General features: G+C 30.4%; 1 protein-coding gene across 1 annotated transcript in view; it reads left to right on the top strand.

The window, feature by feature from the left end:
• LOC129965726 (host cell factor 1-like) overlaps window positions 1-4,506 on the top strand; it is a 55,925-nt gene extending 51,419 nt beyond the window's left edge. The window contains exons 23-25 of the mRNA XM_056079851.1: window positions 770-1,079; window positions 1,945-1,999; window positions 3,223-4,506. Coding sequence (XP_055935826.1) covers window positions 770-1,079; window positions 1,945-1,999; window positions 3,223-3,268 — 411 coding nt within the window. The 3' untranslated portion in view covers window positions 3,269-4,506. The remainder of the gene's footprint in view (window positions 1-769; window positions 1,080-1,944; window positions 2,000-3,222) is intronic.
• The last annotated feature ends 10,204 nt before the right edge of the window (window positions 4,507-14,710 follow it).

The following is a 14,710-nucleotide window of genomic DNA, read 5'->3' as shown; positions in this document are numbered from 1 at the left end:
AGAACATCTGCAATTTATAAAACAGAACAGAATAAGATATTGCTATTCAAAGACGTGAGAATGCCTTCCAATTGTTCTCCATCTGCATCCTTTTATTTCAAAATAGCTAGATGGAAAAAAGTATTATTTCTTCCTTTCTCTCCCAGAAAGTAAGAGGGGAAATAATAAGAATGGCGAAGAATTGCTACCCTTTAATAGGAATAGGGGGAGGAAGAAAAGTGCAGTTATATAAAAGAGTAATGATGTACAAACAAAATTCTGTAAAATATAAATATTTCCTCATTACAGTGATTTGAAATGAAATGTAAAGCACTGTAATGAGTAAGTTTAAACATTCAATAAACAGCAATTTACATAAGCTTTTCTATTCAAGGTCATAGAATAAAACAATTTTTATTTCATCTGATAAATATTGGTTAAAGTAATATTTGACTGCAGCAGTTATACTTTTTACTATGCAATGGTAAAAATTTGCTTTGTTTTATAATTGTAGAATGTTAATTTTAATTTATTATCTCATTCATTATAATTCAAATTGTTTGCCTCTTCTATTAAATTTGACCCTGAAAAATGATAAGAAATTTCAAGTATTTTAGAGGAAATCCTTTTTTTATAAATTTTAAATAGGTATTTTGATATATAGATATTCAGAATGTTAAGTATTCTATTTATTCTTTTTTTTTTTTTTTTCTAAAGTTGTTGTTTTCATGCATATATTTTTAAACTTCTTATGTACTTCTTATTTAATATTGAATAATTTTTACTTTAGAATGTGGATGGAGCTCACTTATCATGGGAGGCACCTCAAACAACATCAGGTGAAATAACAGAATATTCGGTATACTTAGCTATGCGATCTGCGACCACTGGAGGAGATAGCAAACAAACTGTTACTTCAAATACTTCTCAACTTGCATTTGTCCGAGTTTATTGTGGGCCAGAACCATCCTGTATTGTCAGTAGTACAAATCTATCATCTGCTCATATTGACATGACTACTAAACCTGCTATCATCTTTCGCATTGCTGCTCGAAATGAGAAAGGCTATGGGCCAGCCACACAAGTGAGGTGGCTTCAAGGTTAGTAGAATATAAGATCTTAAATGATGTTTTATTTTTGATTAAGCATTTGCAGGTGATGTGGAATCCTTTCCCTTTCTTTTTCATAAGCATTTTTAAATCTCTCATAAAATATTAACACATTGAATACGGGGTTTGTCGTTTTCATCAGACCAAACGTTATGGACGAATCACGAGATATCACGTTTTCATGTGTTTTTCCCCCCGACGGAATCGATGCATAACCAACCAAAGGCAGATACTTTTGTTACACATTCTTATGATAAACGATTAGCAGAACAATTGAATGTCAATATTTCAAACATGTGGAAACAATTGGTCAGCATGTTGGTGGGCCTATGCTAATTGTTTTCTGTATCTTATAAAGGGTTTTATTATTGTACATTTTGTTATTTCAAAGTTTGTGTTGTAATTTGTAAGGAAACTGCTTTTCAAAATGTAAAAAATCTCATATAATAAATAGATGTATGAAATATATTGTAATATTTAAGAATACTTTATGTAAATATAATACCAAATCCAAATTAAAATTGTGCATGTACGCATTCTATTGCTTGCCAAACATGCTTCTGGAGCGTTAAAAAATGTGTGGCTTCTGGGAGCATGCAGAGGGCCGTTAGCAATGTGTTAAAATTTTTCCAAGTAGCAGTTTATCAAAATTAAGTGTGTGATATAGCTTTGGCATACTTCAACTTTGTAGACTGGTTCTTAAAATTTTTTTATTGTTATCACATTTTTTTATTAAATTGATTCTTTCTTAATTCATGGTTAATCATTTAATTAACAAAAAGTATCATGTGCACATTATACAAAATATTTTAAATTGTCTATTGTTTTCTTACTTTCTCATTATCTTATCCTCTAGATGGAATGAGTAATAACAACAATAAGCCTCCAAACAAAAGATCACAGCCTTCAGAGTAAGTTTAAACTTTATTTTTATTGATCATTTTTGTTTTAATTTTTTTTTCTTTGGTCTTTTATCAAATTTGTATTTTAGTGTTAAAAATAATCAAACTCGGACATTTAAAAATATAGATAGATAATGTATTATTGTTTGAATTATGCTATTTGAAGCTAAGCATGTATGCAAATAATATATTCTTGGCAATTATGACCACTCTGATAAATGTAATTCAGTATAGACTGGTGAAAAGACAAATTATATATAAATAAAAGGCCATTGGTTTAAGGCTGAATATAAATTATCTTCCTGAATTATTATGAATATCAAATTCATTAATTAACATTAAAGATATATATATATATATATATATATATATATATATAATATCTGTTAAAAAGAAATATAATAGCGCATAAATCTGAATTTGAGGCTGCTGAACATAAAAATACCAAGCACAATGTGGACACTTTATCATTCAAAGAATTTACTCTAAACTAAAATATATATCAGCATTTTTTCTTTTCTTGATGTCTGAATCTGTTCTTCATAATATAAATTTATTATATGCTTAACATATCTTTGTTCTTACTTGTAATTTATGTATATATTTATATGTTAAACCCTTGATACCTTTATCTATCTCTTGATCCAACTCAGAAGAGAAAGCTGTATTTTTTTTATTAATGTGTATTTTTAATTTTTAAAGAAAATTTTTAGAAAATCTTTAATCTATTAACTGGGGAATAAACTTGTTCAACTCATTTCACAATGGGACATTCAAAATATTAAGGCAAATTTCCATGACGAAAAATGTTGTCATGTCCATTGCAGCAGTAGTTTATCCAGTTAACAGATTAAAAGATGAATATTTTAAAAAATAAAATCAAATTTTGTTTTATATTGTGTTATTGATATGCAGGTGATGAATTGTATTTAAGCTGATTCTGATAGCACTGTCCTCCATATCTGTGGTTACTTTAATCCACTCATATCTGGTGTGTTTGGCAATTAGTGCTTTAATTTTAGAAATCAGTAAAGATATTGTATTGCTTCATTTAAAAAATGATTTGGCTGAAGATCTTATCATGTGCCTGATTTATATAAATAATAAATTTTACTTTCATGAGTATTTTTTATTCATTATAATTAATGATTCTACCTTTTAAGAGCCTTATTTCATAAAATTGTAATTATTGAATATATATTGATTACATTTGTTTGTGTTTCTCTTTTCAGTAAAAGCAATACCATTTCAAAAAAAGTGAAACTGGAAGATTCTTGAATTTTTCCTGAGAGATACATTTTATATACAGTGCAAGAAAATGAAAGTTGTACATTCTGTTTTCATCATGGGACCGATCATACATATTGTAAATTTCTATTCCTGTTACATTTGCATTTCATTATCATCATGCATCTTGTAATAAAAAATTTCATAATTTTCCCCTCTATTCAAGATCAAAGATTTTTAGAGATGATAAGGAAAGCAAAAAAAAAGAAATATTTTATTTTAATATTGAATTTATAACCTAAACTGTTTAATTTATGTTCATATATTTGTTTTTGAATGAATATTATAATTTCTTTAAATTGAGCATGCCATTTTAATTTTTATTCTGTTTTTTGTTGTACCACTTTTCATATTTAACTAAGCCTTTAGTTTTAAGAGCCGTCAAATTGCCTTTTTGAAATGTGTTATGTAATGTGTATGAAAGCTTCCATTTTCAAATGGTGCCTTTCTTTCTTTCTTTCTCTGTTCCCTAAGCTGTTCTTCTTTACCATATTTTCTTGCATTTCATACCCGAGTGTCTTATTAATTTTATAAGTCACCAAAATTATTTAAAATGAATATGTGTATATAGTTTGTTTATTTCTTATTTTAGCTCTTTTCTTGCTGAAATAAAATTTTCATAATAATTTAGTTCTGTTATCTGCATGACAGTACAGATTATTTTGTTTTGAAATATGTATGTATATATTTTTTTAAATTTCATTTATGTTTTGCTTTGTTTTTATTTGGTTCAGATATAGCTTTTGTGAATATTGTAAACTCATTTCTTAAAATATAAGCATAACTTATATTTTTTGAATTTGGCAATCATTTCATGCAGCTTTTATAACTAAACCTACAAACCTTGGAAAGATAGCAAATAAAGGAAAGTTACTAAGATAGGAAATAAAGCTATCGATTCCTTATTTTTTTGTGTGTTTTTATATGAAATCTCGTCACCAAACGATAATTTCTCTTTTGAGCTGATAGAAGAGTGGGAAAATTCTGTATATACATAATACTCATTAGAGCTTTCTGTTTTTTTCTTTTGCTATTATCTTATGATGTATGATTTTAATAATCAATTTTCATGTTTCATAAACTGTTTAGAACTCATCAGTTTTTAGATTAATTGGTGGTGTTTAAATCACTTTGTACATTTGAAAAAAGTTGAGCCATATTTGAAATGATGCTTCTGTCCGTTTGCTGTTCATCGATTGTGACTTTTTTGTGTATTATAAATAAAATGAATTTTAGATCTGTTTCTATGGTTAATGAATTTTGTACTCCATTTTATTGTTTTGTTTAAATTTGCAAATCATTTAATTGTATTTTTATTCACTGATACAAAAAAAAAAAAAAAAAATCTATTTCTATTTACCGATCCAGACTATCCATTCAAGCAGGTTTAGTTCAGTAAGGCCGAATGCGATTTTTGCATTGGGGAAATTTAGCCAGCCAATTACAGTTTACATATTTAAATTATGTAAAAGTTGTTATTCTTATCTTTCAGGAAATACTCTCAAGATCATGATTTAATTTATTAAATTTGCGTTATGTACTCGTCACTTGAATTATGACTGTACAATTTGAACATGCCTTACATCTGCTCTGTTACTCCTTAATTTCTGTATGAAGAATTTAAAAAACCTTGTGTGAGAATGTGTACATAATTAAAAGCCTCTAGGTCCTATAACAAATGACATAAGTTGCTAATCAAAAGGTTATGTTTCAATCTAAAGTTACATATATTTAATTTATCTTTTAAAAAAACAACTTCTAAATAACATTTGTATAAATATTTGTATTTAAATTATTTCCTACTTGCATTTTCTTGCAAATTATGTCTATGTACTATATTAAATTTCGAAAATTTGCACAGTACAACTTTTTATTTCTAAAAAATAGTTACGAAGTAGGAAAAAGTGTAATATTTTTTGTAAATTGAAAATTTTAGTTTTGTTTCATAAACTGAAATATTTGATATATACTTTTTACTAACCAGAGTAAGTAGCATCATAAATAGTGCTTAAATTTGAAAACCATTTTAAAGCACTAAAAGTGCTAAATTTTAAAAATGAAATTTTAAAAAAAATGATAGAGAAATACAAAAAAAAACACACTACCCACTTTTTTTTGTGTATTATTTTCTTATTTTATTTCTCCAGCTGTTTTAATATTATAAATTGAAAGCATATTGATATATTTTTTAATTGAGATCTCCGGTGAAATAAAAAAAAAAAATGTTTGCTAAGAGAGAAAATTGTAAATTGCTTCTCAAAGAAAACTTCCCCTGTAAGGTCTTTTTTTTTTTTTTTTTTAATTTTTTTTTTTTTTTTTTTTGTCCCAAAGTTGAGGGAAAGGGGTACATCATCCACAATAGAGAAGGCAGTGCATACATTAAAGATATAAACTAACTCTTATTTATTTATTTTTATAAGAGTAAAATTTAATCTTTAAAATTATTTAGTTATGTTTATTGTTCAAATCTTAAAATCTAATAGAAGTCTTTCAGCATTATCTGATATTGATAAATAGGCTTTATGAACTAATACGAAATTAATAATTTCTTAATTGTGGTTCTTTTGTATAATTTACATGGATGTTTGTGTCAGTGATTGATATAAGCCTCCAAGACTCCTTCCCACTATTTTGAGTAATTAATTTTTTCAACATATTATTTTATCTGAAATCTCCCAATTTAGCATTCATATAAATTTTCAATGTTTGTAACATTATATCTATTCTTTAAGTAGAAGGATTCTAATCAACACCTCATAAATCAGATTTCCAGAATTTTCAATTCCTTTATAAATTATTACTAAAAGGTAATGTTGACATACTCGAAGATTGATGAGGTTCAATTTATTCCCTGAACAAATTTGTATACATTTTTAGAATTACCCATATCACATTAGAATATTTTTTTTAAAATATGAATTGTTTATTTATTATTTATTTATTTTTTGTAACAGTTGATCCCCCCCCCCCCTAGATTCTACAATTGATTTAAATTAAGACATTAATCTCATGTTTTCTGAGATTTAAAAAAAAATCCAACTTGAATAAAATAAAAAATGAGAATTATATTCAGTTTCTTGAAATATATTTAATACAGAATAAATTATTAATTGATTTTTAAATTTTTGATTTAAACATAATTTAAAAATTTTTATTTGCTACTTTTTTTCTTTTTTTTTGCATGCTATATTTAAATCGGTGTTGACATTTTCAGAAATGATGCATCCATCTAGATTAACAAATAATTTCTTAATTTAAGAAATGTTGAAAAGCTGACAAATTTTTTTGTTGTTAATCTTATAAAAGTTGGCAATTTTTTAAAATAATGATTCGTGTCTTTTTTTTTTTTTTTTTTTTTTTTGTCAAACTAAAAAAAAAAAATTTATTTTACATTTCAAGACATTAAGAAAATATAGAAATGAATATTAAAATTCTAAATTTTCAAGCATTTTTCAATAAAAACAATGTATTATTATAAGGCAGAAGACATGCTTAGAAAATGCATGGATTTGCATATATGTGTATATACAAAAGTGTTTAATTTTTAGGCTAAAGTGCTTAAAAAGTATTTAATTTTTGCTAGAATTTCACCCTCTGTTTTTTGTTGTGCATCCAGTTGATGTTTTTTTTTTTTTTTTTTTTGTTTTTTTTAACTTTGTTTATCATGGAAACTATTCTGTTTTCAACTTCGTTATCAGAATTTTGCTCATTACAAATTTATTAGATATTTGAATAATAATAATGGTTATCTTTCCGCAGTCCCAATACCTGGATGTCTAGAAGTCTTCTAATTGACTTTTCTATTCTAATTTCTATCGATAACCTCAACATTTTACAGATAGAAACACTGAATTCTAACAATAGTTTTAATAATAACTATTGTTGGAATACATCTTTTACTGAGGTAGGCAGTATTTATATCATAAATAATTTTCTTCATTAGAGCATAGTTTTGTAAACAGATTAATTAAATTGGATAGATATATCATTCGAAATCTAAATTTTATGAATTTTTAAGATACTGCAAAAATTAGGTACTTATTAATGAACGGTGAAAGAGCCTAAACTTGCCAAATCGGACACCAAAACCAAATTGACATTGCAATCCTATGAGGTGAAAGAGCCAAAGCCTTAATTTAAAAAATAATAAACAGTTGTTTGTTTTCGCCAACGAGCGGTCAATCCTTCACCATTAATTAAAAGTGCCATAAATTGCATCTGTGCGATTTTTTCGGAAATTATTACGCAAGAATGCTAAAATATTGTTTTATTTTTTATTAATCAAAATGTTTGAAAAATAATTTTATTAAATTGAGCTTTGTCACCCTCTAAAAATATATATGTAAATATGATGGTTTTACATTCAAAGATCATCTTATAAAGGGCCAAATAATAAACGCGTGCGCATTTTTCTTTGTTATTAGCCTATAACTTCTTTTGATAATTGTTTACTTTTAATGCGGTTCTGCAGTGGAAATATTTTGTTATAGTACCTATATATAAAGAAAAATACTTGTAATAGTACCATAGACAAGCAGGTCCATCTTACCAGATGAGTTAATTGGCCCCTAGTTCAGAAAGGTTATTGATCTAAGGGTATTTATAATGCTCATTGTATATTCTTTCAGAACCAAAAAATATTATTATCATTAATATGTCTAAGTTAAACGACTTGAATTTTTTATTTATGGAAAACGATGCATTAGAATTACAAATCAAACCGAAGTTATTAATGGATTTGCTACAAGTAAATGCCATAGAAATAAAGTTGCGATCTCAAAAATTGACATTTCTTTTGCCTTTCGAGACATTTCATTACACTGGATATTGAAATTATGGCGTCAAAAAGAAAATGATTTTCTTTGCTAAACAAAACAGAGGTCGTCAAAAATGCCGACCTTACAATGGCAATTTTGCTAAATTAATTGGAATTCTATTTTAAACTTCACAAACGGTTTTGTTGTTGTTGTTGTTAATCTCCATGGTCTGACTTAATCAGACCAAATCCAAAAATCCGTTGACAAGAAGAAAGTTAAAAACGAGAAAGGGAGAAGAATAAATTTCTCCCCCAATGAAGTCATAAACAGTCTAGAATATGTTCAGCAGAGGCCTAATATTGGCAGCATTTCGGGCAAAGAGGGTAAATTTTTTCACCCTGAGAAAAGAAAATACATTTAAGGTGGCCACTGGCAAGGCGCTACAGGCAAGTGTTGGTTTTTCTATCACAAGGAAGAATTTAGGACTGGCCCGGCTTATTGGATCTATACCTATCATGAGTAGGGGGAACTGCAGGCGAAGAAGTTAAGACAGTCTTCTGCCTCCTGGTGCTCCAGTCTTTTGACTCACAGAAGCTGCACTTCCCGCCCCATGAATCGGTTGACAAACGGTTTTAAAGCAAGCATATATTGTGTGACAAAATTCGAAAAAGATAGGAAAAGTGCTTCCCCCCCCCCAAAAAAAAAAGAAACAATTTGAAATTATCATCCTTTGAAGAGCTGGAAAATTTCTTGTTTAAATGGTTCGACGACATTCATATAAATTGCCCCATTTTGGAAGAGAGAGCAATAGAAATTGCTTCTAAAGTAGATTTCAAGGTTTCTCACCTTCAAGCAGTTGAATAGAGCGATTTGAGAAGTTTCTTTTGGCAAGTCTGCAGCAACTGATTCCAGACTGTCCAAGAGTGGATGAAAAAAAAATTATCGTTTTTGATACCATAATATTTTAGTGAAAAGATTTTCAAAGCTGATAAAACAAGATTGTTTTACAATCTTAAAAATTCACTTCAAGATTCACCATGAACGAGGGGATGTGGATTAATATATCATTCTTGTCATATATCTCAATAAAAGCAGTGAAGTCCATATCTGAATAGCCGTTTTTGATTTTTTGTTTGAATGAGGGGGATTAAGGGATTTTTAGCAACAAAGGCTGTCATCCCAGCGTTCAACAATAAATGTCAAAAAATTTCAAGTGTTGAAGGAAAATATGGAGAGATAGTTTATCTGCAAATGCTTTGCTCGTGAGTTGTTTGAAATTACAGCTTGAAAGAGAGTTGAGGCCCAACTTCGACCACAGGCAACGTCTGATGCTTGAGTATTTTCGGCAGTGCAGTAAGATATGATCCAAATTATTCAAAGATTGGCATGTTTCGCAATTTGGTTGATTCGACAGGTTAAAACGATGTAGAAGCCCAGGTGTGATGAGTGTTTTGGTAGATATTCTAGCACAAATGATGTCTTCTCTTCTATTTCTTGTCCATTTAGCAATATTTTTTATGTCTGGAATTTCACCAAGAATTTCATAATATTTGCTCTGTCTATAGCTGTCTGTTGTTTTTCATTTTGAGATTTGTTTGATGCGTGAGATGATGTCTTCCGATGCGATCCATTCAATGCATGGGCTGATTTCTGTAACTGATTTTGCGATCAAGTCCGCTTTTTCATTCCATAAAATTGTCGAATGCTCTGGGATCCATAAAAAAGTAATATGTTGGTTAATCTGAGATTTTTCCACAATTTTGCCCACAATTTTCTGAATAATGGATGGGGATGTATATGAAAATTTTTGAAGTGCTGTAAGAACTGAAAGACTGTCTGTAAGAAGGAGTAAATGTTTCTCAGGAACGGAAAGATAGTCCAGAGCCTGGCAAATTGCAAGAGCTTCAGCTGTAAAAATTGAATTGATGTTGTGGGTTCGAAAAGCAAATTGAGACAGATCCGAAATGCCGGCGATTGAAGTTAAGTTTTGCGATTTCGATGCATCAGTTGCGATAATGAAACATTGTTTGAAGTCCTTTTGAAGCGTTTCTTGAAAACTGCCATTAATAGCTGAGTGTGGGAGAGATTTGTTTTGAAAAGGGTATTTTGAAATAATAATACTGCAATTTTCTCTTGGAAGTTGCAAAAAATGTTGATCAGAAATAATGCGATTCCAATTAATGTTTAGATCAGAAAAATTTTTATCCAGAAAAATTTTGTCGTCTTCAATAAGAGCAAGATTGAAATATTCTAAATCTAATTTGTAGATGGCGGAGAAGGAACTGATAGAAATCTGCTTAATGAGAAATTGTAAGGATAAACGTTTGATTTTTTCACTGAGAATTTCCTGATTGGATATGCAAAGGAGAGCTTTATTTGGTGTCCACTGTGGAACACCAAGTGCAATGCGAAGTGCTTTGGTCTGAATAATATTACATGCTTTCATGTGAGTTTCTGGAAATTTGTTGATAATGGGACTGGCGTAAAAGAATAAGCTGCAAATGTTATTGTCTGTGATTGGGATTAAATCTTTTGTTCTTGGGCCATAATGTTTATATGCAAAACCCTTTAATGCGTTGATTTTTTTAAAGCTTTATTTTTAATTTTATTTAAGATTGATCCGTTTTGATTTCTTTTTGAAAAAGGAATTCCGAGGAATGTAATTGAGTTTTTCCATTGGATGTTCGTTCCTGCTAGTGAGATATTTGGGTGGGTAAAATTAATTTTGTTTGAAAGATCGGCTTTGTAACTTTTCTCTGCATTAACTGAAAGCTTCCAATACGTACACCATTGATGTACGTTTTCCATTGTTTTTTGTAATTTCTTAGCAATAAGTTCAATAGACTGGTGCGAGCAAAAAATAAATATGTCGTCCGCAAAGATCAAACAATCAACTTCATTTTCAAGAGTTTCAAAAAAATCCGATATAAAAATTGCCCACAAGATTGGCGAGAGGACACTACCTTGTGCTAATCATTTGTTTGTAATTCTTATGTCGGAGAGTGTTTGTCTCCATCGCACTTGGAACGGTGACTAAGGAATTAATGCAACCAAGCGCATATCTTCCCGCAGATGCCCAATTCCAAGCATTTATATATCAATCCGTCAATATAAACCGAATCATAAGCTTTTGCGATGTCGAGACTAATACCAATGAAATTTTTTTTTTTCCCTCTTTGCTTTTGAAATGCTGTAATATAATGAATAAGTGGCTGCCCTATTGTCCTTGTATGGTAAAAAACCAAATTGTTTTGGATGAAGTTTTTTGTTCTTTGTAAGAATATCAGTAATTCTTTTACATAAGATACGTTCCAAGATTTTGGAAAAAACAGATGTTAGAGCTATTGGCCTATATGATGTTATCTGAAACTTGTCTTTATTTGGTTTTGGAATGGGAATAATAAGTGCATGTTTCCATGTTTTGGGAACATATGCTGTGTTAAAAATCTATTGAAATAATTGAAGGATGTAATAATTTGCATTTTTGTTAAGTTTTTTAAAAAAGGATGCGGGAATATTGTCTGGACCTGGGGTTGTTGTTTTTGATTTTTTAATTGCGAATTGCAATTCTTCCATTTGAATTGCTCCGTTTAATTCGCTTTCCTGATTGTCCGTAAACTGGATTGGTAATGGTTCGTGAGTACTGGAATTGTTGGCATAAAATTCTGCGAACAGATTACTTTGCACGAATGGGTTTGTGATAAAAGAATTGTTAACAAAAATGGTGTTGAAGGAGTTATTATCTTCATATTGCTGATTCAGTTTTCTTAAGATAGAATAAAATAAACGAGGATTTCTTGCACTATTACATAAGTTATTCCAAAATTTTTGTTTTGCTTGTTTACTATAAAATTTGAATCTGCTTGCGAATTTTTTGTGAAGAATCCAAAATTTAGTTGATATGCATTTTAATGCTTTCTTCCATATATCATTTTAAGGTTGTGAAGTTTGTGACAGGTTTTATCCCACCAGGGTGGGTATTGTTTCTTATTCAAAGGTATTTTTCTAGTATTATTGGATATGATTTCTGAAACGTTTGATGAAACTGAGTCTAGGTTAAGATTTGTATCTTCAAAAATTTTTTCCGATTGAAAAAGAATAGTTTGCCCTTTAATTTCTGTGAGGAACCTTTGTTTGTTGTGGAAAACTTTTCAGGTGGAAATTATGGGGAAATGGTCGCTGTCAAAAAATGATTCAGCAACAAAACAATCTGAGTTACAGATGAGTGATTTGGAACAAAGGGTAAGATCCAGAAGTGATTGGTTACCTGCAGGAGTAATGTGCGTCGGGTTCGAAGTATTTAAAATGACAAAATTTGAATCCGTTAACCAATCGACAAAATTGTTGCCGAGTCTGGAAGAAGTGGCTGAGCCCCAAAAAGGGTGATGTAAATTAAAGTCACCAAAGATGAACGTTGGTTCAGAAAGTGAGTTAAAAAAGTTTCCGAAAACTTCAATGTCAAAACCTGTAGGAGCGTAAATGTTTACTATACAAAAGTTTAGAGACGCTGTAATGATTTTAACGGTAAGTATTTCCACGTCCGAATTTTGAGGTACACCGTAAGGGATTATGTATGTGGACAAATGATCGGGGATTCCAATTAAAAGGCCCCGTCCCAGTCTGCCTTCCCTTTGAGATCTAAAAAACCTTTTTTTATAGAAACTAAAATCTTCTTCAGCATAAAGAAAAGTATCTTGAAAAATCCAGAAATCTGAAATTGAGAAGGGGGGAATGCCAAGCCAGATTTTTTTATTCCTAATACTACGGCAATTCCACTGAACAAAACGCATCCTAATAAATTAAACCAACAGAAAAGGAAAAAGCAATCTGCAAACTCTGCAAGAGGTCAACCAAACACCGGGGTGACGTACACACACACACACACACACACACACACACACACACACACACACACACACACACACACACACACACACACACACACACACACACACACAAACAAACAAAAAAAACCCAAGCATTTGGGAAAGATAAAATTGAAGCAGCGCTTTGCAAAGAAGAGAAACAATAACAAGCAGTAAAGTGGGAGAGAAAACATAAAACAGCAAAAAGGAAACAAAGCGCAAAAAAAGATTATTAATCCGAAGTCCCAGCAGGGCCACCAGTGTCCCATTGCATGGGTTGACTAGTAGAACTAGCGAAGTTTTTCGAAGCATTAAGTAAAGCTTTTTTCTTCCTGGATGGAGATTTAATTTTTTCACCTTTGTCAATCACATGAATTAACTGTTGCACCATAGACTCGACCGTCTTTTGAAATATTTCCAATAGAGCATTGTAATGTTGCTCCATCTTTTTGTTGATGTTTTTGATGATGGATTCCATTTTGTCGTTGAAATGTTGTTCCATCTTTTTGTTGCTGTTTTGGATGATGGATTCCATTTTGTCGTTTAAAGATTTTTCAAAGTCAATGGGTTCCGTGTTCGATCTAGTAACAGTCGCATAAGTTGTATTAGATGATGCATTAAATATGCGTCGTGCTTCCCCCGTAGTGAGGTGGTTACGACATTTTAGATCCAAAATTTGTTGTTCTTTGACGTACAAGGGAAATGCTTTAGATGTTGCTGCATGAGAACCTTGACAATTAATGCATTTAACTGGGTTTTGACAATTTCCAACGTGTTCTGTTCCACATAATTGGCAAACTTGGTCTTTCGAACATATCCTAGATGGGTGTAGGAAACTGTAACATTTGAACACTGTCTAGGCCGATCGATACAAGGTCGAATTTTCTGGATTGTAAGCCAAAGTTTAACTGAATCTGGAAGAGAAGTACCCAGAATTGTTACGAGAATTGGAGAAGTTTGTTGTGTCGAATTTTGTTTGACAAAACGTCTCATCTCTCTGATTTCAATATCATTAAACTGTCGCAGTTCATCTGCAACTTCTTTGAGTGGAACACATGTGGGCATATCAATAAGCAGAAATCTAGAAGTAACTCCTTTCCAAATAACGTTTGAAGTAACCATAGTATCGTTAATCTGCTCTAAGCTAAGAAGTTGTTTTGCGCATCCCGGATCCTTTGCAGTAAAAATTAGTTTCCCTTGCCGGATAAATCTCATGTTCATGATATTTGAGTGTCTGTCAATATTTTGCTTTATGAAAGTTTGCATCAGAATGGGGTTTGTGCGCGGTATTTGAGAAGAAGCATTCGCATTAGAAAAAATAACGTTTATTTCCTCGTGATGTTTCTGACCTAAATTTAGCACAAGGTCCTTGGCAGGTTTTTCATTCAAAAAATAAATGTCAGTAATTTGAGGCATCGTGTTGAAGGCGAGAGTTTCAGAATTCAATTGAAAGGACTCATCACTAAAGTCTTGCACTCATACAAATGTGCGACTCAGCTTGCAATGAAGAAAAAATCCAAAAAATATAAAGGAACAATCTTACCTCGGACAAAATGAATTTAGCAGAGTAGAAATATGAGGAGAAACAAATAAAAACTTGTCTAAACTTGAGAGTAAAATGCAAAAACAAAATCCACCGTAAAGTATTTTTAAACGCAACTTCACTTTTTTATAAACAAAAGACCGTTATATCTTTCAAATCAAAAAACGAAAAATGAATAGCCGTTCTGTGTCTTCAATGTGGGATGTAAATCTAAACTAATTGGAGTCGAAGCCATAGAGAATTAGCATTTCAATATCTTTTGTTTAAC

The sequence above is a fragment of the Argiope bruennichi genome, chromosome 4, assembly GCF_947563725.1.
Source record: "Argiope bruennichi chromosome 4, qqArgBrue1.1, whole genome shotgun sequence".
Classification (NCBI taxonomy): domain Eukaryota; kingdom Metazoa; phylum Arthropoda; class Arachnida; order Araneae; family Araneidae; genus Argiope; species Argiope bruennichi.
This window is presented reverse-complemented; position numbering and strand designations above follow the sequence as displayed.